Source organism: Schistocerca piceifrons, chromosome 4 (assembly GCF_021461385.2).
Source record: "Schistocerca piceifrons isolate TAMUIC-IGC-003096 chromosome 4, iqSchPice1.1, whole genome shotgun sequence".
NCBI lineage: Eukaryota > Metazoa > Arthropoda > Insecta > Orthoptera > Acrididae > Schistocerca > Schistocerca piceifrons.
This window is the reverse complement of record NC_060141.1, coordinates 408668445-408693995: the sequence shown is the minus strand read 5'-3', so window position 1 is coordinate 408693995 and position 25551 is coordinate 408668445. Positions and strand designations below refer to the sequence as shown.

At 41.8% G+C, this 25551-nt stretch overlaps 1 protein-coding gene across 1 annotated transcript in view; it reads right to left on the bottom strand.

Annotated features, from left to right (window-relative positions):
• Nucleotides 1–3774: 3774 nt before the first annotated feature.
• The window catches only part of LOC124795872 (L-lactate dehydrogenase-like), a 272185-nt gene continuing 250408 nt past the window's right edge, over nt 3775–25551 (bottom strand). The window contains exons 6-7 of the mRNA XM_047259953.1: nt 15730–15853; nt 3775–3945 (exon numbers count right to left, since the gene is read on the bottom strand). Of these exons, the coding sequence (XP_047115909.1) occupies nt 3775–3945; nt 15730–15853 (295 nt within the window). The remainder of the gene's footprint in view (nt 3946–15729; nt 15854–25551) is intronic.

Genomic DNA, 25551 nt, shown 5'->3' with positions numbered 1-25551 from the left:
TCGGCCACTGCGTTGTCCGTGGTGAGAAGTTATGCCTGAAATTCGGTATTTTCAGCACACTCGTTACACTGTGGATCTTGGAGTACTGAATTCCCGAACAATTTCCAAAATGAAACGTCCCATAAGTCTAGCGTCAACTATCATTCCAATTTCAAAGTCTGTTGATTCCCGTAGTGCGGCCATAATCACGTCGGAGACCTTTTCACACGAATCACCGAAGTACAAATGACAACTCCGCCATTGCACTGCCCTTTTATTCCAAGTATCGGCGATACTAGCGCCGTCTGTATATGTGCGTGTCGCTATCCCGTGGCAATTAGTCAGCTAAATGTATACCGCGTGCGATTGCAGCTAGCATCTAACAGCGTCTTACAGACACTTCGTTGAAATCAAGACGTTAGCAACCAGTGAACTTTCTGGCTCGCATGAAGCTCTGAATATCGCTTCAAAGTAAGCTAGCTATAGAGTGGGTGTTCAAAAACGCCTCATTCGAAATGATGCACCAATTCTTGTATTTGACCGGCTGTGTGCGGCCGAACATTCTCGTTCAAAACCACGACACCATCAGTCAAGAAACTGGTACTCCTTTTCTTTTGATGGTTTATCTAAATTTTCTAGATGTCTGACAGTAGAATTCAGAATTATTGATTGCCGGTTTCACGTTCCAAAAAATTCGCAATCGAAATCCATTCAGCTTCCCAAAAAACGTTGACCTTAACGTCTCCGGCTAATCGTGTTTGTCGGGGCTTTTTTGGGCTGATGTAGAGGTACTTTGAACCGTCACGATTGACAGCTGTTTTGTCTCAATGTTAGCATAGGAAATCCGTGTCTCATTGTAGTCACGAATCCGTTCAGTAGACACACAAAAAATACAGTCCAGAGCAGAAATGATTCGTTGTGCTTTCTGGTTCTAGGAAAGGAATTTAGTCATCCATTGAGCATAAAGCTAGAATCACTCTAATGTTTTATCCACGATCTCGTGCAAAACAGTCCGAGAAATCTGTCCGACAATTTATATATTGTTAAACGCCGAATGTCCTGACTTTTTCTGGCAATTTTCTGCATCAGTTACGTGCTAACTACAGAAGTACTGCCACGTCAACCTTCATCATGAATATTTATCCTTCCACTCCTAAATGAAAATGCGCCTGACACAAAATAGCTTTACTCATCACATTCTGTTCATGAAACGCACAGCTTTCGCGAGAACGACAAGATTCATACGATACTTTGTCACTAAAACCCCTATTACAGAAAGAATTTTGCATTTGTTTTTTCAACAGCATTGGTCATCTGAAGCGATTCCACTTTGCGAACGAGAAGCAGAGCGAAACTGCAACTAAGGCATGTACAAGAAGACTGGTGTATTCCAAGATCCAGTCTACCGACTATTTCATTCCCTCCATGCTTTCCGAGTCGTAAGAAAATCGAAGTTACTTTTCTTATAGCCCTCAAACATTTGAGTTAATAGCAAGTGATCTTATTCTACCAATATCGCAAAACACCATAAAAATTATGATTTAAAATTTTTAACAATTACTTATAGCCAGTACCGTGTTAAATTTGTTTTCCACTTATGATCGTTTTGTGGTTTCAGTGAGAAGCTAGGTTACGATATTAGCTAGGTTTAGGACGCTCAACAGCATGGTCATCAGTGCTCTTATTATAAATCACCATACATATATCGTGGTTATAATAGCGTCTATTCTCAGAAGTTTTCATTAATACGTCTAGCTTTGTCGAAATGTGTAGCTCACCACTGACGTTATCTCTTTATCAGTTACTGTGCCATATATAAAAATCCAACTAGGACATTTGAAATATTCCGCTCACTGCTTCTACGATGTGTGGTTAATTAGTGGTGAGTTTAGTGTAACTACAAGCTACACTAGTATAGTCCATTATCTCTTTATCAGTTACTGTGCCATATATAAAAATCCAACTAGGACATTTGAAATATTCCGCTCACTGCTTCTACGATGTGTGGTTAATTAGTGGTGAGTTTAGTGTAACTACAAGCTACACTAGTATAGTCCATTATTTTTTAAAGCATACTTAAAAGGTTACTTATCTTTCGATAAAAATTGGGGTATCAGAAAAATTTCCTGACTCTTTAGTGTCTACACACGCACCAGCAATTTCATAGTAGAAGAAAACTACACTGTTTCTAACTTGAGATGCTGTTTATTGGAAGGAAAATCAGTTGACCTAAAATGCTCGGTCGTATTTGTGGATGGCTGTCCGCTTAATATAAAACGGGGACCAAGACATCATCTCCGAGCGACAGTTAGTAAAATTTTTAAATGCACGTGAGAAAGTTTCCATTGTCACCTAGGGTGGTGCACAGGTCTCTACACAAGCTGAGGTTTGCCATTGTATCAGCACATGAAACACATATACGAGAAGCGTTCAATAGGTATACGAACGGTTTTTTCTCGGCCAGTTTGAATTGAAAAAATGTGGAATTCATTGTGGGTCATCGTGAAATATTCCCGCTTCCGCCCCTATAGTTTCATGAAGTTCCGATAGGTGGCGGCGCTAGCGTAGCCTTTAACATGGCGTCTGTAACAGTGGTGCTACCAAGCAAAGAGCTATCATTGAGTTTCTTTTGGCGGAAATCCGAAGCATCGCAGATATTGATGGGCGCCTACAGAATGTCTACGGAGACGCAGCAGCGAAAAAAAGCACGATGAGTCGTTGTGCGAGGCCCCGGTCATCATCGGAAAAAGGTTACGCAAAGATGCCCGATCTCCGTCGTGCCGGCCGGGCGCACATAGCTGCGACTCCTGCATTGATGGAAAAACGACTTCACCGTGTCCGTCGCCACAAAAATGCAAACGAACTTCTTCTCCAGACAACGCAAGGACTCACAGAAGTCTGCGCATCCGAGAGGAGCTCACAGAACTTCATTGGACTGTTCTTCCTCATCCAGCACGTAGTCCAGATCTCACACCTTCCGACTTCCATTTGTTTGGTCCAATGAAGAATGCAGTCCGCGGGAAGCAGTACGTGGATGATGGGGAGGATATTGATGCTGCAAGACGTTGGCTCTCACGTCCACCAGTACAGTGGTACCATGTGGGAAAACAAGTCCTCCGGCAACGGAGCGTTAAGGCCGTCACACTGAACCGAGATTACATTGAAAAATATGGCTTTGTAGCAAAAGAAGGGAAATAATATGGAGGTTGGAATCCTAAATAAAACCAACTTGCTTCCGGAAAAAAAGTGTTGTATTACTTACTGAACGTCCGTCGTAGTTAAAAGAAGTTGTACTGAAGGTGGTATTTTGAAAGCTTCACATACTGGTGTATTATTCCGACGGACGAGGAAACTTTGCATCATTGGGCAGTTCCTTATCTTTAATCTGGTGCTCAGCATCACTTCTTTCGCAATGGCTTGTATGAGGTTCGTCGCGCTAGGAAGAGTACAGCAACCACTTTTCATCTGATTTTGCAGTGTTGGTCGTTGACCATTAATTCATGACTTTTTGGCGGAATGCCACTGTATGCTTGGATCCACATTTGCGTACTTTTATTTTTCCTTTATTTTATTCGCTTGTTTCTTGTGTTGCGATGTGGGATCGTGTACAGTACCAGTAGGGGAGCGCAGACAGCGCCCTCGACAATGACTGGCTTGCCTGCTTGCTTTAACAATTCCGACTGTATGGTGTGGTCAGCCCGAAAACTTTCTAAAAGAAAGAATTAAAGGAACAAGCTATTGCACGGTAGGTGTTATTAATGAGAGTTCACGGCAACTGTACAGAGTGAGTGACGCTCAGGAGAGGTCGAGCCCCTCCTGCACTTCGTGCATGATGGTGGCGGAATCGTGCAACTGCTTCTTCTCCGTCTCCGTAAGCGGCTGCTTGACGATGTGCGTAATGCCTGTCTCGCCCACCACGCACGGCAGCGACAGAAACACCTCGCGGTCTCGCCCGTGCTGGCAACCCTGCAACATTCACCATCACATATCTATTGAAATACACTGCGTAATGCTATTACAGTGTATTTCAATGTTTATTACATTTTTTGTACACTTTTGTCAGTAGATACGTCATGTACGTTGCGACAAACGTACTGCCAGACAAAAAAGTGAAGCACTTAGAAGCGTAGTCGGATATCAATGTAACATCGTAAACGTACGCACCAACTGCAGGTATGAATGATTATAGCTGTAATTCTTTGTAACTGATAGAACGGCCACCAGGGGGCATTAGTGTTGTGCGTGTTTAATTTTGTTATCGGGTCTGTTAGGTTACACAGGGTGAAAAATATTTAAACCGACAAACTCTGGGAGGTTGTAGGGGACATCAAAACAAATATTTTTCCTTAATGTCATTTTTTCCTAAGAGGAGTATTTAAACCGGTAGAGGAAGATTTCTCTGGCGGCAAATTAATTAAACCAACAAACACTTTTCCATTTTTTTATAACCAAGAGACAACACATTAACACAACCCAATTTCAATTACAGTAGATTTTCAAGAATGCCTCCATTGACACGTAAACAAAGGACAAAAACCCCAGGAGTATCCTGAATTGTTCCTGCTGCTGCTACTATCCGGGCAATCAGATCCTCTTCTGATGCAACAGGAGTTGCGTAAATAAGGTTGCGCATCTCTTCCCACACAAAAAAATTTCAGAAGGGGGTCCAGCAGGCCGTGGTACAGGACAACCTCTGCCAATCCACGTTTCTGGGAACCGTCGGTCCAGGAATCGACGCACACGACGACTGATATGTGCCGGCGCCCCGTCATGTTGGAACCACATGCGTTGTCTTGTAGGGAGCGGAACGTCTTCCAGCAATTCTGGCAATGCTCTGGCGAGAAAATTGTAATAGTGCCTGCCATTTAATGGCCTAGGTAGCAGATACGGCCCAATTAAACAGTTCCGCTCTGGCGAGAAAATTGTAATAGTGCCTGCCACTCAATGGCCTACGTAGCAGATACGGCCCAATTAAACAGTCCCAACAACACCGACCCACACATTAACGAAGAACCGCACTTGATGAGCGCTAGTAATTGTGGCATGTGGGTTATCCTCACTCCAAACATGCGAATTGTGCTTGTTGAAGACTCCATCACGCCCAACCGTTGCTTCATCGGTAAACAACACAGAGGATGGAACTGTAGGCTGCATTTCACACTGTTCCAGGTACCACTGCGAAAACTGTGCTCTGGGTGGATAACCAACTGGTTCCAGACTGTCGACACGCTGTAAGTGAAATGGACGTAACAATTGCTTTCGAAGGACTGATTCGTACCCATGTTACGTGAAATTGCACGAGTGCTGATTGAAGGACCTCGCTTCCACAGTGAAAGAATTTCGGAAGACGTAATTCAGTATTTCGGCCTTTTCTCTGTCATCTTCCGTTCCTATGCCATTATAGTCATTCAGTGACTGAAGTAACAGTTTCGAACCGCTTACTGATTTCATGTAAGACCAAAATCTCTTAGCGTTTTCGTTCAGATCGTTTGACGTAATTTTACTTTCAAAGTCACAGAACGCTTGTCTCATTGCATTCTCTATGCTCACTTTCGGTGCTCAGTTTGATGCCGATTTCCTGGATTTCAGAAAGGCATTTGACACCGTCCCACATTGCCGTTGAGTGAAAAAAATACGACCTTAGCGAGTATCGGGCCAGATTTGCGACTGGAGTCAGGACTTCTTTGGAGATACAACTTAAAACGTCGCTTTAACGGAACAAAACCTACAGATGTAAAGGTAATTTCGGGAGTATCCCAAGGTAGTATGGTAGGACCGTTACTATTCACAATGTATGTAAATAATCTAAAAGAAAGCGCCAGATGCTCTTTAAGACTTCACAGATGATGCAGTTGTCTACAAGAAAGTAGCAACGCCGGGAGAAAAAAGTGCTTCAAACGCCTCTGAGCACTATGGGACTTAACATCTGAGGTAATCAGTCCCCTAGACTTAGAACTACTTAAACCTAACTAGCCTAAGGACATCATCACACACATCCATGCCCGAGGCAGGATTCGAACCTGTGACCGTAGCAGCAGCGCGGTTCCGGATTGAAGCACCTAGAACCGCTCGGCCACAGTGGCCGGCAACGCCGGAAGACAATGTCGATTTGCAGGGTGACCTATACAGCATTGATGAGTGATGTAGGCTTTAGCAGTTCACCCTGATCGTCAATAAATATAACATATTGCGCTTACATAGGCAAAGAAATCCACTACAGTACAAATACGCTGTTAACGGCAAATTGCTGGAGTCATCCACATTCCAACATCTAGGAGTAACTACCCTGATCGACCTTAAGTGGAACTACCACATAAAACAAATAGCAGAAAAAGGAGATGCCAGACTGAGATTCGTAGGAAAAATCTTAATTAAACGTAGCCGATCAATGAAAGAAGTGCCTTACATGAGATATGTTTGACCGATCATTCTGGTACCTTTACCACGTAGGACTGATAGAAGAGATAGTGAATATCAGACGAAGAGCGGCGCGTTTCGTCACGAGATTATTTGGTCGCCGCGAGAGTGTTGGCTCTGAGCACTATGGAACTTAACATCTATGGTCATCAGTCCCCTAGAACTTAGAACTACTTAAACCTAACTAACCTAAGGACATCACACAACACCCAGTCATCACGAGGCGCGAGAGCGTTACAAAGATGCTCAATCAGCTCCAGTTTCAGGTGCTACAAGTGAAGCGTTATATATCATGGAGAGATTTATGATTGAAATTTCGAGAGTACTTCCCTGGAAGAGTCGGACAATATATTACTTCCTCCCACATACACCTCGCGAAATGTCCACGACGGAAAAAGGTCGAGCAATTAGAGCTAATACAGAGGCTTACCAACAGTCAATCTCCCCTCCCCCCCACACCCGAGTCATTCACGATTGGAACAGGAAGAGGGGACCAATTAGTTATGCCAGCTGTACCCTCCACCACACACCGTCAGGTGGCTTGCAGAGTATTCATGTATATGTAGAGCACTAAAATATAAACAGCCACATATGTAGCAGTGCCTTGATCGGAAAACAGACTGCTGATGAACGGCGTCATATTATGTTCAGCGATGAATCGCGGTTCTGCGTTATCCCAGGTGACAGCCATTGCTGAAAACGGTGGCGACCTGGGGAGAGACACAGTTCTTACCATGTTTAGGAGAGGCATTGCGATTTTATTCCTGGCTCATGGTGTAGGGACCCATTAGGTACGGTTTCAGATCACGGCTGGTAGGGGTTGACGGAACTCTTATGGCACTATGGTACATCATGGATATCCTGCGTCCTAATGTGTTACCTCTCCTATAGTTGTACTGTGATCTCAGTTTTCTACAGCACAGTGCTCCTTCACACCTGGCACGTGTCCCTGTGAACTGTCACGTGATGCTAAGTTACTCCCGCGGCCAGTAAGATCCCCAGATCTGTCCCTGATAAGAGCATGAGTGGTATCAGCTGGGACATAACTACGTCCCACTGTCAGTATCCAGAACACTTAATACCAATTACAGCATTTGGGGTCAGCTTGATTCAGGACCAGATACAATGGCTTTATGACACCCTTCTCAACATAAGCAGTTCATCCATCCAGGGCAGAGGGGATGCAACTTCATTTTGATACGTGGGATCATACTGCCAAGTTCTTTGTAAGTTTTAATCGATTTGGTAATCATGAAAACGCCACATAAACTCTCAATCCTTGGTGTTTCATTCTGTTTCCTGCTCGCTCTCTGGGTGCTTCACATTTTTTGCCAGGCAATGTAGCTACTTATCTGAAGTCAAGTAACTGTATCAAACTATGTACATGATATACAATAATTACTGTCGAAAACTAACACACAGGTGAAACTATACGATAACAGAAGCAAAAACGTTCCAGTAAACATGTGTCCACTAAAAACCATTTAAAACACTTTTCCGGATGTGTGTTTGTGAGACATCATTATATTCAGTATGAAATATTCTCCTAGTGTAGAAGAAAAGATTTTTAGCTTGAACTCATATTTGCTCCAGTCCCTGAATATCGGACGTACCTCTGCGTCATAGATTCATTTGGTAATCAGATCTTGAGGATATGAATGGGGCAAACCACAGAACAGCCAAAGTAGTCTCCGAGCTCAGACTCACCAGTGAGAACTGGAATATAAGCGCAATGCATGAATAATATTCACTTACAGAAGTGAAATAATATTAGAGTTTAGCAGCCCATTGACAACGATGTCGTGATGGGCAGAGAAGTATCTCGGATTGGGGAAGCAGGCAGTAGTAAAGCAGCCGTGTCCCTTTCAGAGCAACCAATCTCGGATATGCGTTCATCAGTTTTGGGAAACCACGAAAAATCAAAATCTGGATGGCTGAGAAAGTATTTACACTATAGACCTCCAATGCCCAAAGAACTGCATATTTTCGCTCATTGAAATGCTAAGTTAAAAACGTAATCCAGAGTATTCTTACTCCTGTAGGAGAGTCGTTCTAAAATGTTTTTTTTTTCGTTTTCGGCATTCTTCCCTTCAGCCACAACTGCCACAGTGCCTTCGTGTCGATTCCAGATGACTTTGTTACATGTTGTTTTAATCGGTTCGTATGGATGCAAGTATTCGTATGGAGTGTAGCCATGTATGGAAGTGAAACATGGACGATAAATAGTCTGGACAAGAAGAGAATAGAAGCTTTCGAAATGTGGTGCTACAGAAGAATGCTGAAGATTAGATGGGTAGATCACATAACTAATGAGGAAGTATTGAATAGGATTGGGGAGAAGAGAAGTTTGTGGCACAACTTGACCAGAAGAAGGGATCGGTTGGTAGGACATGTTCTGAGGCATCAAGGGATCACCAATTTAGTATTGGAGGGCAGCGTGGAGGGTAAAAATCGTAGGGGGAGACCAAGAGATGAATACACTAAGCAGATTCAGAATGATGTAGGTTGCAGTAGATACTGGGAGATGAAAAAGCTTGCACAGGATAGAGTAGCATGGAGAGCTGCATCAAACCAGACTCAGGACTGAAGACCACAGCAACAACAACATGGATGCAATATCTAGGATCGAGTGTTATCTGGAGTATTTGCTTAAGCGAAGAATATGTAAAAATATTTATAGCTAGCTTACAAACCCAGCATTCCACAGGTATTAATTTTGCCATTTTCTATTAGAAACGGATACAAAGAAGAACTGTGTTTGTGTGTAGCTTAATATTGAAATAATCTCATTACCATGTATTCGTGAGAGCTCATCTGCAATTATGAAATAGCCATACAATGAAATATGCATAATATACAAATGTATAAGTGCAGATGCTTCAAGTGTCCACAACACGATTTTGCTAAAGTGTGTAAGGCAATGTCTTTTCATAGTTCTATAGACGAGTATGCTTTCACTTACAGCTGTTTGCACTTCACAGTTAAAAATCTATCAAAAGCACTGCCAGATATGAGTGATTTACTTAAGCGTACCAATAAATGATAGTGGTTCGAATCATAGTAATTTTAATGGACTTTGATTCTTTGAGATCTTGTTCATTCTCTCCAAAATATTTTCCTGGAAATTTGTTTTTAGCACCTTTATTTTTTGGTTAACATCACGTGTTTGCCAGTCAGACATGGATGTTCTGTGACAGTAAGATTTGACACACAACCTCTCCTTATCAATTACGGTACCTTAATTTGGTTATAGTAGTTAAATCACAGTTAATAGTCATCAGATGCATGCACCTTGCGTAGGTAACTGTATTCATGGGAGCTATCCATCACGTGCAGATCTAGGTGGGGGGAGAGAGACAAGGACACTATTCAAAGAGAAGATCACGAATGGCTTAGGCAGCACCATAAAGTGGTGATCCTGCCAGGATGTTTTTAATCAGAATAATAGAATCTTCTGAAACGTAGTTAGAAATTTTTCTGGACAGCTTAGTTCTAAATCTTCTAAAGATGAAAGTCTATGTCATGTAAATTTTATTCGCCTAAGCATAGTTTTCCAGCAGTTTTACTTGGTGCTATGAAGCCAATATATAGAGATGTGGCTGGCCTGAGCTACTGCAGGAGTGTCTGCATGGGCAAACACAAAATCCAAACAATTGATTTATTTAACAGCCTGATTTTGAGTCATCTGCTAAAAACTGTGTTTGCAGATATGCAAATATAAAAAAAAATAGTCTATGATGCAACTCACATATGCAACTGTGGATATTAATTATCATTTCATTCCACCAAAGCTGCATGGTCATCAATGGTAACTGTTCTTTCAGGAACAGATACTATCGACATATATAGTTAAAATATCGCTTCCCGGCCATTGACCTTCTTGTGCGAATGTACATGCTGTGCCCAAACTTGTATGGGACTTGGTAGATTAATCTGCCATGAGTAATGAATATGATGGGAAAACATCTATTAGGCGCACTACGAATGTAGTGGTGTGGACATGTTGCGAATGTGGGTCTCACTGGGAGCGTGCAAGGGATAAGTCCCTGCAGGCGCACTATCCTCGGTGGCTCAGATGGATAGTGTGTCCAGGAGATCCTGGGTTCGAGTCCCAGGCAGGAACACATTTTCAACATGTTCCCAATTAAGTTTATCAACACCTGTTTGCAGCTAGGGTGTTCATTTAATTATCATTTCATTCCAGCAAAGCTGCATGGTCATCAACAGTAACTGTTCTTTCGGGAACAGATACTACTGTCATATATAGTTAAAATATTACAAGTGTCCAGTATTACAAAAAATAGGGGTTGTTCCTGTTGAGAATAGGGTCTCAGGTCTTCATCATTGTGACAACAGTAGAATACAAGATGCTGGAAGATCACTGGCAGTACTGGTAAAAAATGAAAAATGGTTATCTGGATGTTGCAAAACAATGCTGGGTGATACAATAGCGACAGCAGAGGACGAAATCGACTGTAAGTGTTCAGACTGAGCTCATTTTCTTTAAACATGATTTTCCAGATACAACATTTTGTACTAGAAAAGATCCTTTATAAAGAACTGTTCAAGATAATTCATTGAAATTTAGTGTGCATCTAGATAACAACCATCTTCAACTATGAAACCTTAATAATGTGAAAATTTATATTATTTTCTTACAAATAAAATTATAAGAGAAGGAAAATATTCAAAATTTTGAACCTTTGGTTTTCTACAATTTTTTGGGAAAAAGAAATGAGAAAAACTTTTTTAGGTTCAGTATAACATACAGTATGCACTTAATGTCTGATAGAGGTTTCATTGTTGTACATTAAACCAGCCTTCTCATATGCGGGACAAAAGCATGGTGTAAAATTAACATGCACTGGATAGGCCACACACTGGTCCTCTTAAGTTTACTCAGTTGTAAGACTGCCTTAGCAGTAAAGAATAAATGCATTAAATTTCATGCATGATGCAGCACTTTTTCACAATTATCAGTGCTCGTGTTATCATATCTCTTGAACTATGTGTCATACCATGATATATTCATTCAGCATCATATGTGGATATACTCTCTGCGAAATATGGTGTGAGTAGAGTTAGAAGCAAAGAAGTACAAGATTTGAACATCATCCACAACGCAGCAGTTTTTCATGTATTTCAATGTTAATGACGTCATATCTCCTGTAGTATGATAGGTAGGTGGTTCTCACCCCCACAGCGATCGTTGCCTATCAATAAGAGATATTACTTGTTTTGAAGAAAGCATCTTTTAACTCAGCCAACCTAGTTCCATGTGTATTAGACAAGAAAAGGAAAAGTGAATAGAATCATAACATCAATGGATACGTAAATTATTTTATGTCACGTTAAACATACAAAATTTCCAGATGTCTACTTAACAAGTGCAGCTGCTAGTGGCATCTTATATCCCTGGGCTTACTTCAGACCAAGCCATCCTACTAGCAGAATACAACTACATATATGAAGAAAACCCTTTCAGTGAAGCAACTGTGGAAGCAGGGAACAAACTTATTTCCTCTATAAGGGAGACAAAAACTACAGAAAACTTGGATCTGAAAAGAGACAGCCATAAAGCTTGGAGACTTCTGAGACTCCTAAACAGTGATCCAACTAAGACCATTACACATCATAGTACTACTGCTAATCAAATAGCACATCAGTTACTGATGAGCGGGAAGCCAACACACAAAAACCGAAATTGCAAAGAGAAGAGCAAGAAGAGAGTAATGACCTTACAACGTCATTCAGCATGGAAGAAATACAGAAGGCTATCAAACAAAGTCAAAATGGCAAATCGACTGGCTTGGATGATACCCGAACCGAGCAAATCAAACGCTTTGGCTTAAAGACAAAGTAATGGATCCTCCAATTTTTCAATAACTGTGCAAGCAGAAACCAAATTCCAAAGACATGGCGGAGGAGTCGAGTGATTGCTTTGCTGAAACCTGGCAAAGAAGGAAATGATCCAAAGGATTTTAGACCAGTTGCACTACTTTGTCATCTTTAAAAATTGCTGGAAAGACTGATTTTAAATCGCCTATCACCTGCAATTGACTCCTCACTTATACCTCAACAATCTGGATTTCGTCCCGGTAAAAGCTGTACTGGACAATTGCAAGTTTATAGAAGATGGCTTTGAAGCTCAGAGGGTGACAGGAGTGGCATTTGTCGACTTATCAGTGACGTATGATACGGTCAGTCACCAGCTACTACCAGTCAAGGTCTACAATCTGACCAAAGATTTAGGTCTAACTAGACTCATTGCCTCCCTTCTGCAGAATCGCAGGTTCTTCATCGGCTTTCAAGAACAGCATAGTCGACGGAGACTGCAGAAGAATGGTCTCCCGCAAGGAAGTGTTTGGGTCCAGTTCTCTTTAATGTATACACGAACCACCAACCTATACGCCAAACACCAGGAGCTTCTTATATGCTGAGGACCTCTCTAGCCACCCAGAGTACAAATTCTGAATCAGTGGAGAACAACCTCACAAATGGCCTTGAAGATCTATCCGGGTACTACAACACAAACCACCTTAAACCAAATTCTTCAAAGTGTGTGCTTTCCATTTGAGAAACAAGGAAGCCACTCGCAAGTTAAAAATAGTATGGTTGGGGGTCCAACTGGAACACTACGAGAGTCCAAAATACCTAGGAGTGACACTTGGTAGATCTTTCACTTTCAAAAACCACTGCATGAAATGCAAGTCGAAAGTTTTCACTAGGAACAATCTCCTACAGAAACTGTCCTGATCACAGTGGGGTAGTCAACCTGAAACAGTCCGAACATCTACAACGGCACTATGCTCTTCTGCGTCAGAGTATGCCTGTCCTGTTTGGTATAATTCAACTCATGCCTAACAGGTGGATGTAACTCTCAACGAAACCTGCAGAACTATAACAGGCTGCTTGAAATCCACTCCAGTCGAATAGCTTTACCACCTCGCAGAAATAGCACCACTACCTGTTCAAAGAGAGATAGCTGCGAACAAGGAAAGAAAGGCAGTGGAACAGGAAATTACCGAACCTCTGTATGGGCATAACCCGCATCCTCAACGACTGAAGTCAAGGAAGAGTTTCCTTAGGACATCAAAGGAACTTAGAACCACTGCTGAAAAAGCTAGGTTGCAACTATGGAGGGCTACGACCTACCTTTCGCCTGGTTGGAAAAGAGTTGTTGAAGCTTTACCTCTAGGCCATGACGTGGAATGGACAACTTGGAAGTCCCTGAATAGACTGTGATCCGGAGTTGACAGATTAAAAGTTAACTTGGCAAGATGGGGATACACTGATCCAAATGATATTCGGTGTGACTGTGGAGAAGAACAGACAGTTCGCCACACACTTCGGTGTCGATTGTGCCCAGTCTCCTGTACAGAAGATGATTTCAACAAGCAACAGGAAATGCACGGGAAGTGGCCAAGTTTTGGTCAAAAGTAATTTAATCATAACTGTGTAAAATGTATGTACATGTACCTGTATGTTTTTTGTGAACCCGAGAATGATAATAATAACTGGCAAAAATTTAAAAAAAATGCAATAAGTATTGGTGATAGCTGTCTGTGAGATCATAGCACACATGAAATCTCTGTACCAGCAGCTGGCGCGTTCGTTTTAGAGGACCATAAACATTTTCACAAACCGTCATTAATAGGTTTAGATCAAACAAGTCATATCCTCACATTATCGTTGTTCCGCACCTTTGCTGGATGATGACTGAGGTCATGGCTTCCTACCTTCAATACGTCCCATCAAATAATTTCTATATTCTCTATTTTTTCTGATTTTCAAACACATTGTTTGCAATGGATTGAAACAGCACTATCACAAGTTCTTGACGCAAGTTTAGTAGTACTTTCACTTCGTACTACTGAAAGTTGCCTGTTGTAATCTGCAAACCTCCAAGTATCATATTCTATGTCGTTGCTCCTGGTTCTGCTGCACTGGCTTGTCTTAACTGAGATCTTTGAGGCGAGCACGGACTTAGCCGATGAGAACTGAAAGCAGCCGCATTGACAGCATGGACTGTAAGTTCGATGGATCCAAAGTTTCTTTTCTATTCTGTTCTCTTCTGGCTCTGGTGGTGTGCATTTGCTTTTGTGTGTCACGATGTGGTGATAAGTGTGGCTGCTTGATACTGTATTTAGAAGGGAGGACATTGAGGTATGGACGCAGACTTGAGTTTGTATAAGTGAAGTTACATTGAGAATTGTACACAGCATTTCTCCATGTGTCTGCACTGGAAGAAAAGATAACATTTTCCTAAAACTGCGAGTCTGGCGAGCCATATTAGAAAAGGAGGTTCTTTCTGTATGGAAGCTGCATGAATTGTGAAGTGGGATAAGCGGTTTGACTACTGTTTAGCAGTTCCCATTCTCTTTGTGCAATGTATATAATTCATATTCTATTAGAGCAAACGTGTTTTTCATGCACCAAAGGTTTCTTGCATTATGTTGGTTTCACGAATACTCTGTAGATGAAGTCTTTGTCTCATCGTGGCTATGGATATCATTTGGCTTTTGTGATAATAACTATGCTATTGCTTGTAAAAATATTTGTATCTCATGCGTTTAAATAATCAACAAATATTACAAAGTCTCTTGCTTTTTTTACACATCGTTCTCTCTTCTAATTAAGTACAGCTGTACATTGTTTATAAAGTTTGTTTCTCAAAGACATGAGGCTAGGTGCATTTACATCGCTCAGTGGAGGTAATTAGTTACCATCTTGCGCCATCAATATGATCGTTATTTCCATAAGGATTATTTTCATAACATATAGGTTTTTCAAACGCGAAAGCTGGATTTCATATTGTAGATTTATTTCTGGTTCCATAAGGTAAGTTTACATCGAGAACTTCAGGTTAGCATATTGCGTCATAATATTATCTTTGTGAGCCAATATTTATGACTGAAATAGGGCATTTTCGTCAGAGCAATTTTCTGTGGTACTTTAAAAAACTAGTGTCAATGCTACAATGCGACGGGTAACGGCCGGTCGGTGTGGCCGAGCGGTTCTAGGCGCTTCAATCTGGAACCGCGCGACCGCTACGGTCGCAGGTTCGAATCCTGCCTCGGGCATGGATGTGTGTGATGTCCTTATGTCAGTTAGGTTTAAGTAGTTCTAAGTTCTAGGGGACTGATAACCTCAGATGTTAAGTCCCATAGTGCTCAGAGCCATTTGAACCATTTGACAGGTAACGTATACCATGCCCTTTATTTCGTGCTGGCACAACGTTCAACAAAAAGCATTTTGATTCGCATCTGCCTTACATTACAGAATTCAAAGTTTATAAAGCACATGGAGTGAGAAGAGCAGCGTATAGCTTACCTTAACATAGGTAGAAAGAGGCAAGACTTTCATAGCGTTGCTGAGGATAGTGGCGACGATGTCCGCAACACTGCATCCGATGCCCCAGGACGTGTAGCCCTTGAGCCTAATGATCTCGTACGCGCTGCAACACAACATGAAGGTGCTTGCTATGCAAACTGTAATTATGACGTGGGGTATTTTAAAAGACAATACTCTTATAATATGTCATGAAGATATTATGATTTTTCTTGTATGTGAAGGGTAGATATTGTGACGTTATGGGGTGCTGGTTGGGTATTTTTCTTTCTATTACAGTTCAGTTGTTCCGGAATTCTGATCAAAAAAAGGATATTAACTGTTCGCTTTCGTCTTGTTCGATATATGAAGACGTACTTGAACTAGGTGTGCGATAGGTCATTTTGTCTGCACACTTTCGATGTACGAATTATTCTATTATACCGAAAGCTTGGACAAATATTAACCTCGTTGTAAGACTAAAATTATGCCATTACTTGTAATCATGATAATTATAAATCCTCAATATTAATCCTTTTGACATTACGAGAATTCTTGTGTGGTATGATGTTTATTGCCGAATCATGGAAAGGCATTAGGGCGTGCATCTTCGGAAAAAAATTTAATTCCATTTATTCTGTAAACATATGAATAGAGGTAGTAAGACTGCTATTTGTGCAAATAATAACTACATGGTGTAATAACACATTTCATCTTGTGCCACCAAGCAATTCCAAAATTTTGATGCAGTTTCCGAAACCTATTGTTTCAATAAATGATATAATATGTTAAGTGTGTCGCAGCAGATAAAATCCTTCCAACATTTTGTAAAGGTAACACAAAGAGGGAACGCTGATTCTATTGTATTATTTATTGCAGATGTTCAACACAGAGTATAGCTACGGAAGAGTTATCTGAAGGTTTTTTGGAAGTTATTTTCCATGTTACTAAAACAAAAGTAATCCAAAAGCTTACTGCCACAACGCCGAATGTAACGTAGTCACGCCCGTGGCTACTGCCACAGTGAAATGTTCAAAAAGTGTATGTGATCAAACTACAGAGAGTACTATAGACACGTCCAATAAAAATTAGCAGAATGGTTGATTTTATGATCCAAAGAATAAATACCTTACAACTCATCAAATCAGTAGGTCTTCCCACGAAGAATTGGAAGAGCCCGCTTACCCATCATAGGAAGATAGGGCATGCCGTTTCCAGAAGGACCTCATACATCGCAAAATCGGTTTCGAGGCAAAACCAAGTTGATAACTGCTTTACGAAAAATGTTCAAATGTGTGTGAAATCTTATGGGACTTAACCGCTAAGGTCATCAGTCTCTAAGCTTACACACTACTTAACCTAAATTATAGTCAGGACAAACACATACACCCATGCCCGAGGGAGGACTCGAACCTCCGCCGGGACCTAATTGCTTTACGTTTTAGAGTTCTGGTTCAACTGAACTTATTGCCATATTCCGACTGCTCACTGTTATGTCCTAGCCAGTAATGCCAACCGAGCCCGCTGCCAGATGGGTTGGCAGCATCAAAGTTCGGACGCCGTCCGCATAAGCAGCGCCAGCGAGAGAGAAAATCGCCGCAAGTTTGCGCGCGCCACCGCTGGCTTCTGGCTTCTTAAGCGCTGGAGTCGCGAGCGCTAGGACAGTTCTGTATTCGCCGCTCAGTTGTATACTCGCCACCGAATTGTGTACTTGCTAGTCAGTTGTGTGTTCATCGCAGCAGAGTTGTTGTTTGTCGTCAGCCGACGCTGACCTAGCCGCTCCGACTCGAACTAGACAGATCTCTGTAGACACGGAGTTCACTATTGTGTTTCTGTATCTTCATCAATAAAGATAAGTACCGACTTTTATTTAATCAGAGTGTTTGGGGTTTCATCTTTCTGTTTACTGTTCCAGCGGACCGGTCGGCCCGCTATTAAGAGTGTGGCGGTGACTTCGTAAGCCATTTCTACAGCCAAGTGTTTGTCGCTACGAACACCGCCACAAAACTCACAGTGCCTCTCATTACTTTGTGTGGCTTTGAAGTTTTGGTGCTGGCCTAGGCAGCACATCATATGCATAGGCCTATTGCCATGTTGCCTTTGTTGTGGGATTTTATTACTGCCATTTTGTACATGTGGACATTCAATCCATTCCAAGAACCTTATATAACTGTTACAATCAGGCCAGGGTGTGGCAAGTAACTCTCACCTTGTGCAGAAAGAAAATATGTTCGCACTAGTACTCAGAAAAACTTTCTACGGTACCACAGTCCATCTAATACCTTTCACCTCTTCAGAAATAAACCAATTACCCCAACGAATTGCATCTCTTGTCACATGCCCTGCTATAAACTAAATCTGTTCCAGTGCTGATTAGAATACCAGCAGTACATTCGTCAACTCCTGGATGAATAATTTTGGTTGCACACTGCAGTAAAGTACAGTAATGAAATTTCGGGAATACATTTGTCTAGGTAACATATTTAAGTAATTATACTTGCAAGATCACAGGTCATAATGTATAGGACTGCCAACACATGACTCCCTCAGCTCAAGATACGGCATTGGAAATGTGAAATGCTGGTACATTAATAACTGGTGTAACTGCCAGAATGTTGATGCAACCATGTCAAATGCATGTGTTGTGTCGTACAGGTGGCGGATGTCAGTTTGTGGGATGGAGTGCCATGCCTGTTGCACTCACAGTTAATGCTGTATGTAGTCCGCAGCTCGTTGTCTTGCGGCAGCGTTCTCGCTTACCGTGCGTGGGGTCCCAGGTTCGATTCCCGGCGGGGTCAGGGATTTTCCTTGCCTCGAGATGACTGAGTGTTGTTGTGTCGTCTTCATCATCACCATTCATCCTCATTACGGTCGGAGGAAGGCAATGGCAACCACCTCCACTAGGACCTTGCCTAGTAGGCGGCGCGGGTCTCCCGCATCGTCCCCTACGCTTCTCAGAGTATGGGACCTCATCGTCATCAATGCTGCTTATGAATGACGCTCAACTTGTCTCATTATACTTCATTGTGCTCGGTTGGAGACTGATCTGGTGATCTATCAGGCCAAGACAACATGTCGACACTCTGAAGAACATGTTGGTTTACAACAGCAGTATGTGGGCAAGCGTTATCCAGTTGGGAAACACCCCCTAGGAAGCTGTTCATGAATGACAGCACAACAGATCGCACCACCAGACCGACGTATAAATTTGCAGCCAGGGTGCGTGGGATAAACCCAAGATGCTCCAACTGTCACACGAAATCACACGCGAGATCATAACTCCAGGCGTAGGCCCAGTGCATCTAGCATGCAGTCCGGCTCCGGTGGCTGAGTGGTCAGCGTGACGGAATGTCAGTCCTAGGTCCCGGGTTCGATTCCCGGCTGGGTCGGAGATTTTCTCCGCTCAGGGACTGGGTGTTGTGTTGTCCTAATCATCATCATTTCATCCCCATCGACGCGCAGGTCGCCGAAGTGGCGTCAACTTGAAAGACCTGCACCAGGCGAACGGTCTACCCGACGGGAGGCCCTAGCCACACGACATTTCATTTCATCTAGCATGCAGGCAGACAGGCTCTCAACTTCTAAGCAACACACGACCTTCACTGACGCCGAGGCAGAACCAACTGCCACCAGAAAACGGAACCGCTCTCTACCCTGACCTCCAATGAGCTCTCGCTTGATACTATTGAAGTCACAAATTGCGGTGGTTTGAGGTCAGTGGAACGCAAGCTACAGGACGTCTGGCTCGGAAATTTCCCCGAAGTAACGATTTGCAACAATTGGTTGTGTGACTTTGGTTCCAACTACTGCTCAAATTGCTGCTGCAAATGACCGTAGCCGTCCAGAGCCGGGTGTTCTTGCGAGCGTACATTCTCATGAACAAAGTTGCCAGCCACCATGTACAGTTACTATATACCTGCCAAGTCTCTGTGCAATATCGCACAAGTGACATTCAGTTTTTCGTAGCCCTGTTACATACCCTCAGCCAACTTTAAACTACATAACGTAAACATTTTTAACGGACGCGAATTCCTACCCAGCATCTATTGTCCCTGTTAACGAACTACGAGAGATGTTAAATATTGCTTCTTCACAAGTAACTTACTTGAAATGCCGTGAGGTAAAGCTTTGTGTTGGACAGAGATTCGAACCCAGAACCTAATCGGATTGTTATCGAAGCACAATCAACTGTGACGTTGGGATTTTCTCGGCAGTAGCAAGATGTTTTAACTGAAATGACGAGACGAAACATTAATTTTTTCCTCCCCACGACTCCAACCCGGCACCTATCGCTATTATATTCAAGAGAAAACAAACGTTAAATATGGGTCTGTTACGCCAGCAGTGACATGTGAGCATCTTTCAACTAGAAATAATATGACGAAGAGTTCAGTGCTGACTGGTAATCGAAACCCACACATATCGTTGTTGACTACACACAAAGAGACGTCAGCTAACGAATTTTTCTCCACCAGTAGCTCGGAATAAGATCCTTGAACTTACAGTGATCTCGCAAATAGTTCTGTGTCTCACTGAGAGTCAAAAACGTCAGATATCGTTAGTGTTGACAACAAATGAAAATACCTTAAAAATCAAAATTATTATCCGCCAGTAGATAGGTGTTCTCATGCTAGAGTTTGATAATACATAATGAAAACTTTAGTGCCGGGATAGGATTCGAACCCATTCACGCGCAATATGTGGAGATGTTGAGGAACCTGCAGTTTTGAACAAACAACAAATTGTAGTCGAATTGTATTGTCATGAAGGGATCAAATTCCTCGTTAAGGGCGGTCTGAGTTGCATTCCCAGTTCAGAACCAATTTTATCGACATACAGAAGCACAAATTAAAGATGAAATAAGTGTCCTGTGACCCTACATACCGTTTGTTTCGTCACTGGAAATAAATAACTAGTATAAGAAAGGTTACTGGTGATAGAGTTTCTACATGTCGCCACTCCTGACTTTATTGTGGTTCAACCTAATGCCTACTTGGTATAGAAGGAATATCGTGTTTAATGTGAATTTCAGACAATGATGCCATTGCACCTTCTTCACTTGGCGTAGCCAGAAGAGAATTGAATCTGTCTCTCCCTATCAAAAATCATCGGCGGAACCTGGAATCGAACCCAGACTACGAGTATATGAATCTATCAGCAATCCAACAGACCACCAAACCCTCTTCTCTGCGCCACATTTTTCTATTGTAAACCGTTGCGCCGCACGGGATGAGAATTCTGCCACACAGGCTCCCTGTAGTGGTTTGCAGCAGGTTCAGTTTAGTCATTTACTTGGTTGACCGAATCGCCATGAAATAGCTGCCTCGGCTACCCAGTGCATACATTCGACTCTATTTTGTAATCACCGAAATAAAATCACGTAACTGCCAACAGTGTGGATGCACAAATTTAAATAGAAGTGTTCCTTTCCACTTGACCTACTCTATTGCGCTACCTGTTTGTTGAAAACGTCGTGCAGTGCAAAAGAAAAGCTGTAACTGTCTGTCTCTCAGAAGTCTACATCCGGCCGCATGCATTATCTCACAACACTGTGGAATGGGGAAGTTCTGGAGGAATTTTTCTCGACTTTTGGGGGTGCTGTAGCTACAGTTCAGCTAGTAGTGTAACAGTATGTGTAGTGCACTGTAGATAAAACGTGGCGAGATCAAATACATTCACTGCTGCATTTTTTAAAACGCAATTCTGCTGTCTACTGAAGTTATCAATATGATGGAACTTTGAACATAATTCCCTTCACTTCTCAACCCAAAATAGTCGCATGTGGAAAAAGGGCAACTACTGTGACATTTTGTTCTTTTCAGGTTTAATAGACGGCCAGGCAGCAGATGCATCTCGAAACTTTTGTATTATGTATGGGGAGATCGCATCGTTCCAAAATGCGTCAGAAAAGTATTTTCTACATTAGCTGTCATGTGGTAGTGGCAGTTTATTCTTCTTCAAACCTTGTTTGACAGCTTTAACTCAGAACAAGTTTTCTCCATGCATGTAATCAATGAACTGCATGTGCATTGTCAGACTGTTATAGATAACATAAGAGAATTCGCATACATCGTTGATGATTAATTTCTCTCTACTGTTTACTATTGTTTAAACAACACTAAAAGAAACCCTACGATAATTTTGCACTGTATTATAGGAAATGAAATAAAACTACCCACGATAGCCTTACGACTAAAGTCTGTTTTAATAAAGCTGAATCCCGGGTTCGATTCCCGGCGGGGTCAGGGATTTTCTCTGCCTCGTGATGGGTGGGTGTTGTGTGATGTCCTTAGGTTAGTTAGGTTTAAGTAGTTCTAAGTTCTAGGGGACTGATGACCATAGATGTTAAGTCCCATAGTGCTCAGAGCCATTTGAACCAATAAAGCTGAGTATCTGTACACAAGCGTGCCTCTATCGGACCGAATTAGTAAAATACTACTGACTTAGATTTCGATTGGGTGTGTGTTTAATTGGTATGCTGTGTCATACTCAAGAGGTATGCAAATGTAGCATTTCATAAATAAAGTTATGTATTCCTAGAAACCAAAAATTTGCTTGTCAGCAACGGAAAGAGGCATTACCTGTTGTGCAGCGTTGTAAGTTTTCACCATTGCACTATGAGCCGAAAGTATTACCTTGCATTTTCCTTATCGATGTTTGATCTGACTGCTTTTAGCACTTTCACAGAAGGGATAAAAACGTCACAGTCAGCGAGACTGGAACCGCGAACCAAAACAGACGCTTTTTGACAGGTCACGATGTTACCACAGATCTAGCAAAGAAGTACGTGTCTGCGATTCCTATTACGGGGCCAATAGTGACTACAGCTCGTAAATGGCTATTTAAAGGACAATACTAGTTGCGATTTCCACGTGCAACGACGTTCCTGAGCTGAAAACCGTAAATTTACAGTCTTTTGTTACATCTCGAGTGATAATAATTCACATTATTCGATGGACATGACAGGAAAAATCAAGTGAACTTTGAGGCTTAATTCCGTGCACACCAGGAAGTAACTCGTCGATCACAGAGTTGCCAAACATACCTTGCCTTGTTGCCAAATCTCAGTTACAGTACTAACAGAAATAAGACGAACCGATGAGTTCCTACAGAGGGCTGGGAAGTGACCATAGCTGCCAACTCAAAGACGCGTCTGGCACGGCCTGGAATACGTAATGCTTCTGATTCGCATTTCTGTAACTAGGTTTATGGACTGGAGCGAAGAGCGCAGTTACTAATAATACTCAGAACTGACTGTAAACTAAGCATCATAAATCAGTAACGCTCATAGTTGTTTTTATATTTCTTTCGTAAGTGTACTCGAAACTAAGAAATTCATTCTTGGGCGTTTTCCTGTCTGGCTGATATTCAAGCACAACAAACAAATAAAAATAAAAATCAATGTTTGTGTGTGTGTGCGTGTGCGTGTGCGCGCGCATGTGTTTGTGTGTTAGAGAGAGAGAGAGAGAGAGAGAGAGAGAGAAAGGGAGATAGAGATAAATATAAAAAGGAATGAGATAAAGAGTTAATAATTGTTGTAAAGAAATTGCATTATTGTATGTAAAGAAATCTTTCATTATAATGACATGTTCCACATCATTACGATGTGTCGTATTCATGATCTTTGGAATAAATATTAATCGAACCAAGTCTAATCTAATCATATTGCTGACTAGCCATGAAGAGTCATGAATTACCGAAATTTTCGCCAATATCAGTAACCAAATCTAAACGTGAAAATAAAAGGCCACAGTTTTTGTAATAAACTGGGACTCCTAGCAAGACCCTTTCGTCTCTGTTAACTAACCACGAAAGATGTCTGATATACCTCCATTCAGAAGTAACAAAGTGTGCATGCATTTAAAGATGAAGCGCATGATGTGAAGTTCTGTGACGGAGATACGAACCCAACACGTAATCGGATTGTTAACTAAGTAAAATCAAATGATATGTATCGGTTTCTCTTACTAGATGCTAGGTGTTTGAATCTAAAGTAAGGATAGAAATTTTTGTGCCTGAGCGACAATCGAACAGCACACCTACCGTCCTTTATCATTCACGAATATAGGTTAAGTATCAATTGGTTACTCACCAATAGTAAGATGTGTGCGTGTTTGACCAGAAATAACGACACCTATTGCGAATGTTGGCAACACACGAACAGGCATTAAAAATGCATGTTAATTTTCACTAGCAGGCCGGTGTGCACGAGGGCTTGAAATGAAATTATGAATATTTTTGTACTGGATCAGTATTCGGACCACATACTTGCCTTTGGAGGAGGCCTAGAGAAGATTGCAGTGTTGGGAAAAGGAAAGAAATGACTTAACTATACTGCTCCTAGAGATTCAGATCCTGGAGAGAGGAGATACGAATTCAAATCACAGTCCAGCACCAAATTTTTCAACGTCTGTAGTTCAATCAAGTACAAGTAAAATAAGAGCCCTATTCCTTTAAATGGTTATCGGTCCATCAAATAAAATGCCATTTCCCAACGTAAACCAGTTATGAACAGTTGGTAATGAAGGAACGTGATGTTTAATGCGGATTCTGAATTATAATGTCCTTCTCTTGAGGTTACCAGAGGTAAAGTAAATCTGTTTGTGCCTCTTAAAAGTAAATGCCTGAACCCAGGCACTGAACGTGTCATAGTTCATTGCACCACACCATTGTGGCTACATTTCCCAGCCCCAGGAGTGTGCTGTAACGGATCATATGCTTAGCTTACAAAATTAGTCACGGTGGAAAAGATGCGAGTCTATTAAATAGTTAAGTACAAGCAAGCTTCTGACGCGGAGATTATGCTATTCTCATGTCAGCAGGATGTAAAGACTCTTCTAGGCATCATAGCCCCGATGTGAAGCCATTTTGAAATTTTCACTAATTCAGGTAATTTCTTAGTTCGAGAAAACCCGCTGTGTACTGTGATGGTACCGGATAATTCGATTATTACCATCATTATTATTATCATTTTCTTCATACCGCTGCTGGAACACATATGCTTGAACATAATTTAGTGCCTTTTGGTCATTATAGAAGTAGTTGCCCAAGAACAGGTTCTTTCCCTGCCTACGGAATTCTTTTCATGTTAATATCAAACATCAGCAATTACTCGTAGATTACATTGAAACTGAAGTAATTGATGAAGACGTCACTTGACAACAAAAATGTTTCAAATGGCTCTGAGCACTATGGGACCTAACATCTGAGATCAGCAGTCCCCTAGAACTTAGCACTACTTAAACCTAACTAACCTACGGACATCACACACATCCATGCCCGAGGCAGGATTCGAACCTGCGACCATAGCGGTCGCGGGGTTCCAGACTGAAACGCGTAAAACCGCTCGGCCACATGGGCCGGCACTTGATAATAAAAACGCGCTGTCTTTCTACATTTATTTGCGCCTAGAAATGGCTGTCGAATACTGCCAAACCAAAAGCCAAGGGATCTTACTGCCTTCCGATATACGTCGCTGACAGTTCTTCCATATGATTTGGTCGACGTGACCTGTTTCAAGTTGTGTATGACAGAGAATGTTTTAGAAAATCAATTGTTTTCCTTTGCAATAAACATAAAGATTTTCTTTCGAAGCTATCCAAGTTCAAAATTTTCGCAATATTAGTTCAAATATAATGTTCGCTTCTGTAATGTGGTAAGGTATTTCATAGTTGCAAAACCTGCATCCGACCCATTGACCTTACACTTAGTCGCTGTCCATAAATTCTAGCTCAGAGTGACACCACTTTAAGTATCCTAATGGAGCGAACACTGTTTGCTAGAGCTCTTTTTCACCGAAAAATACACAATTACCCCTTTGGACTC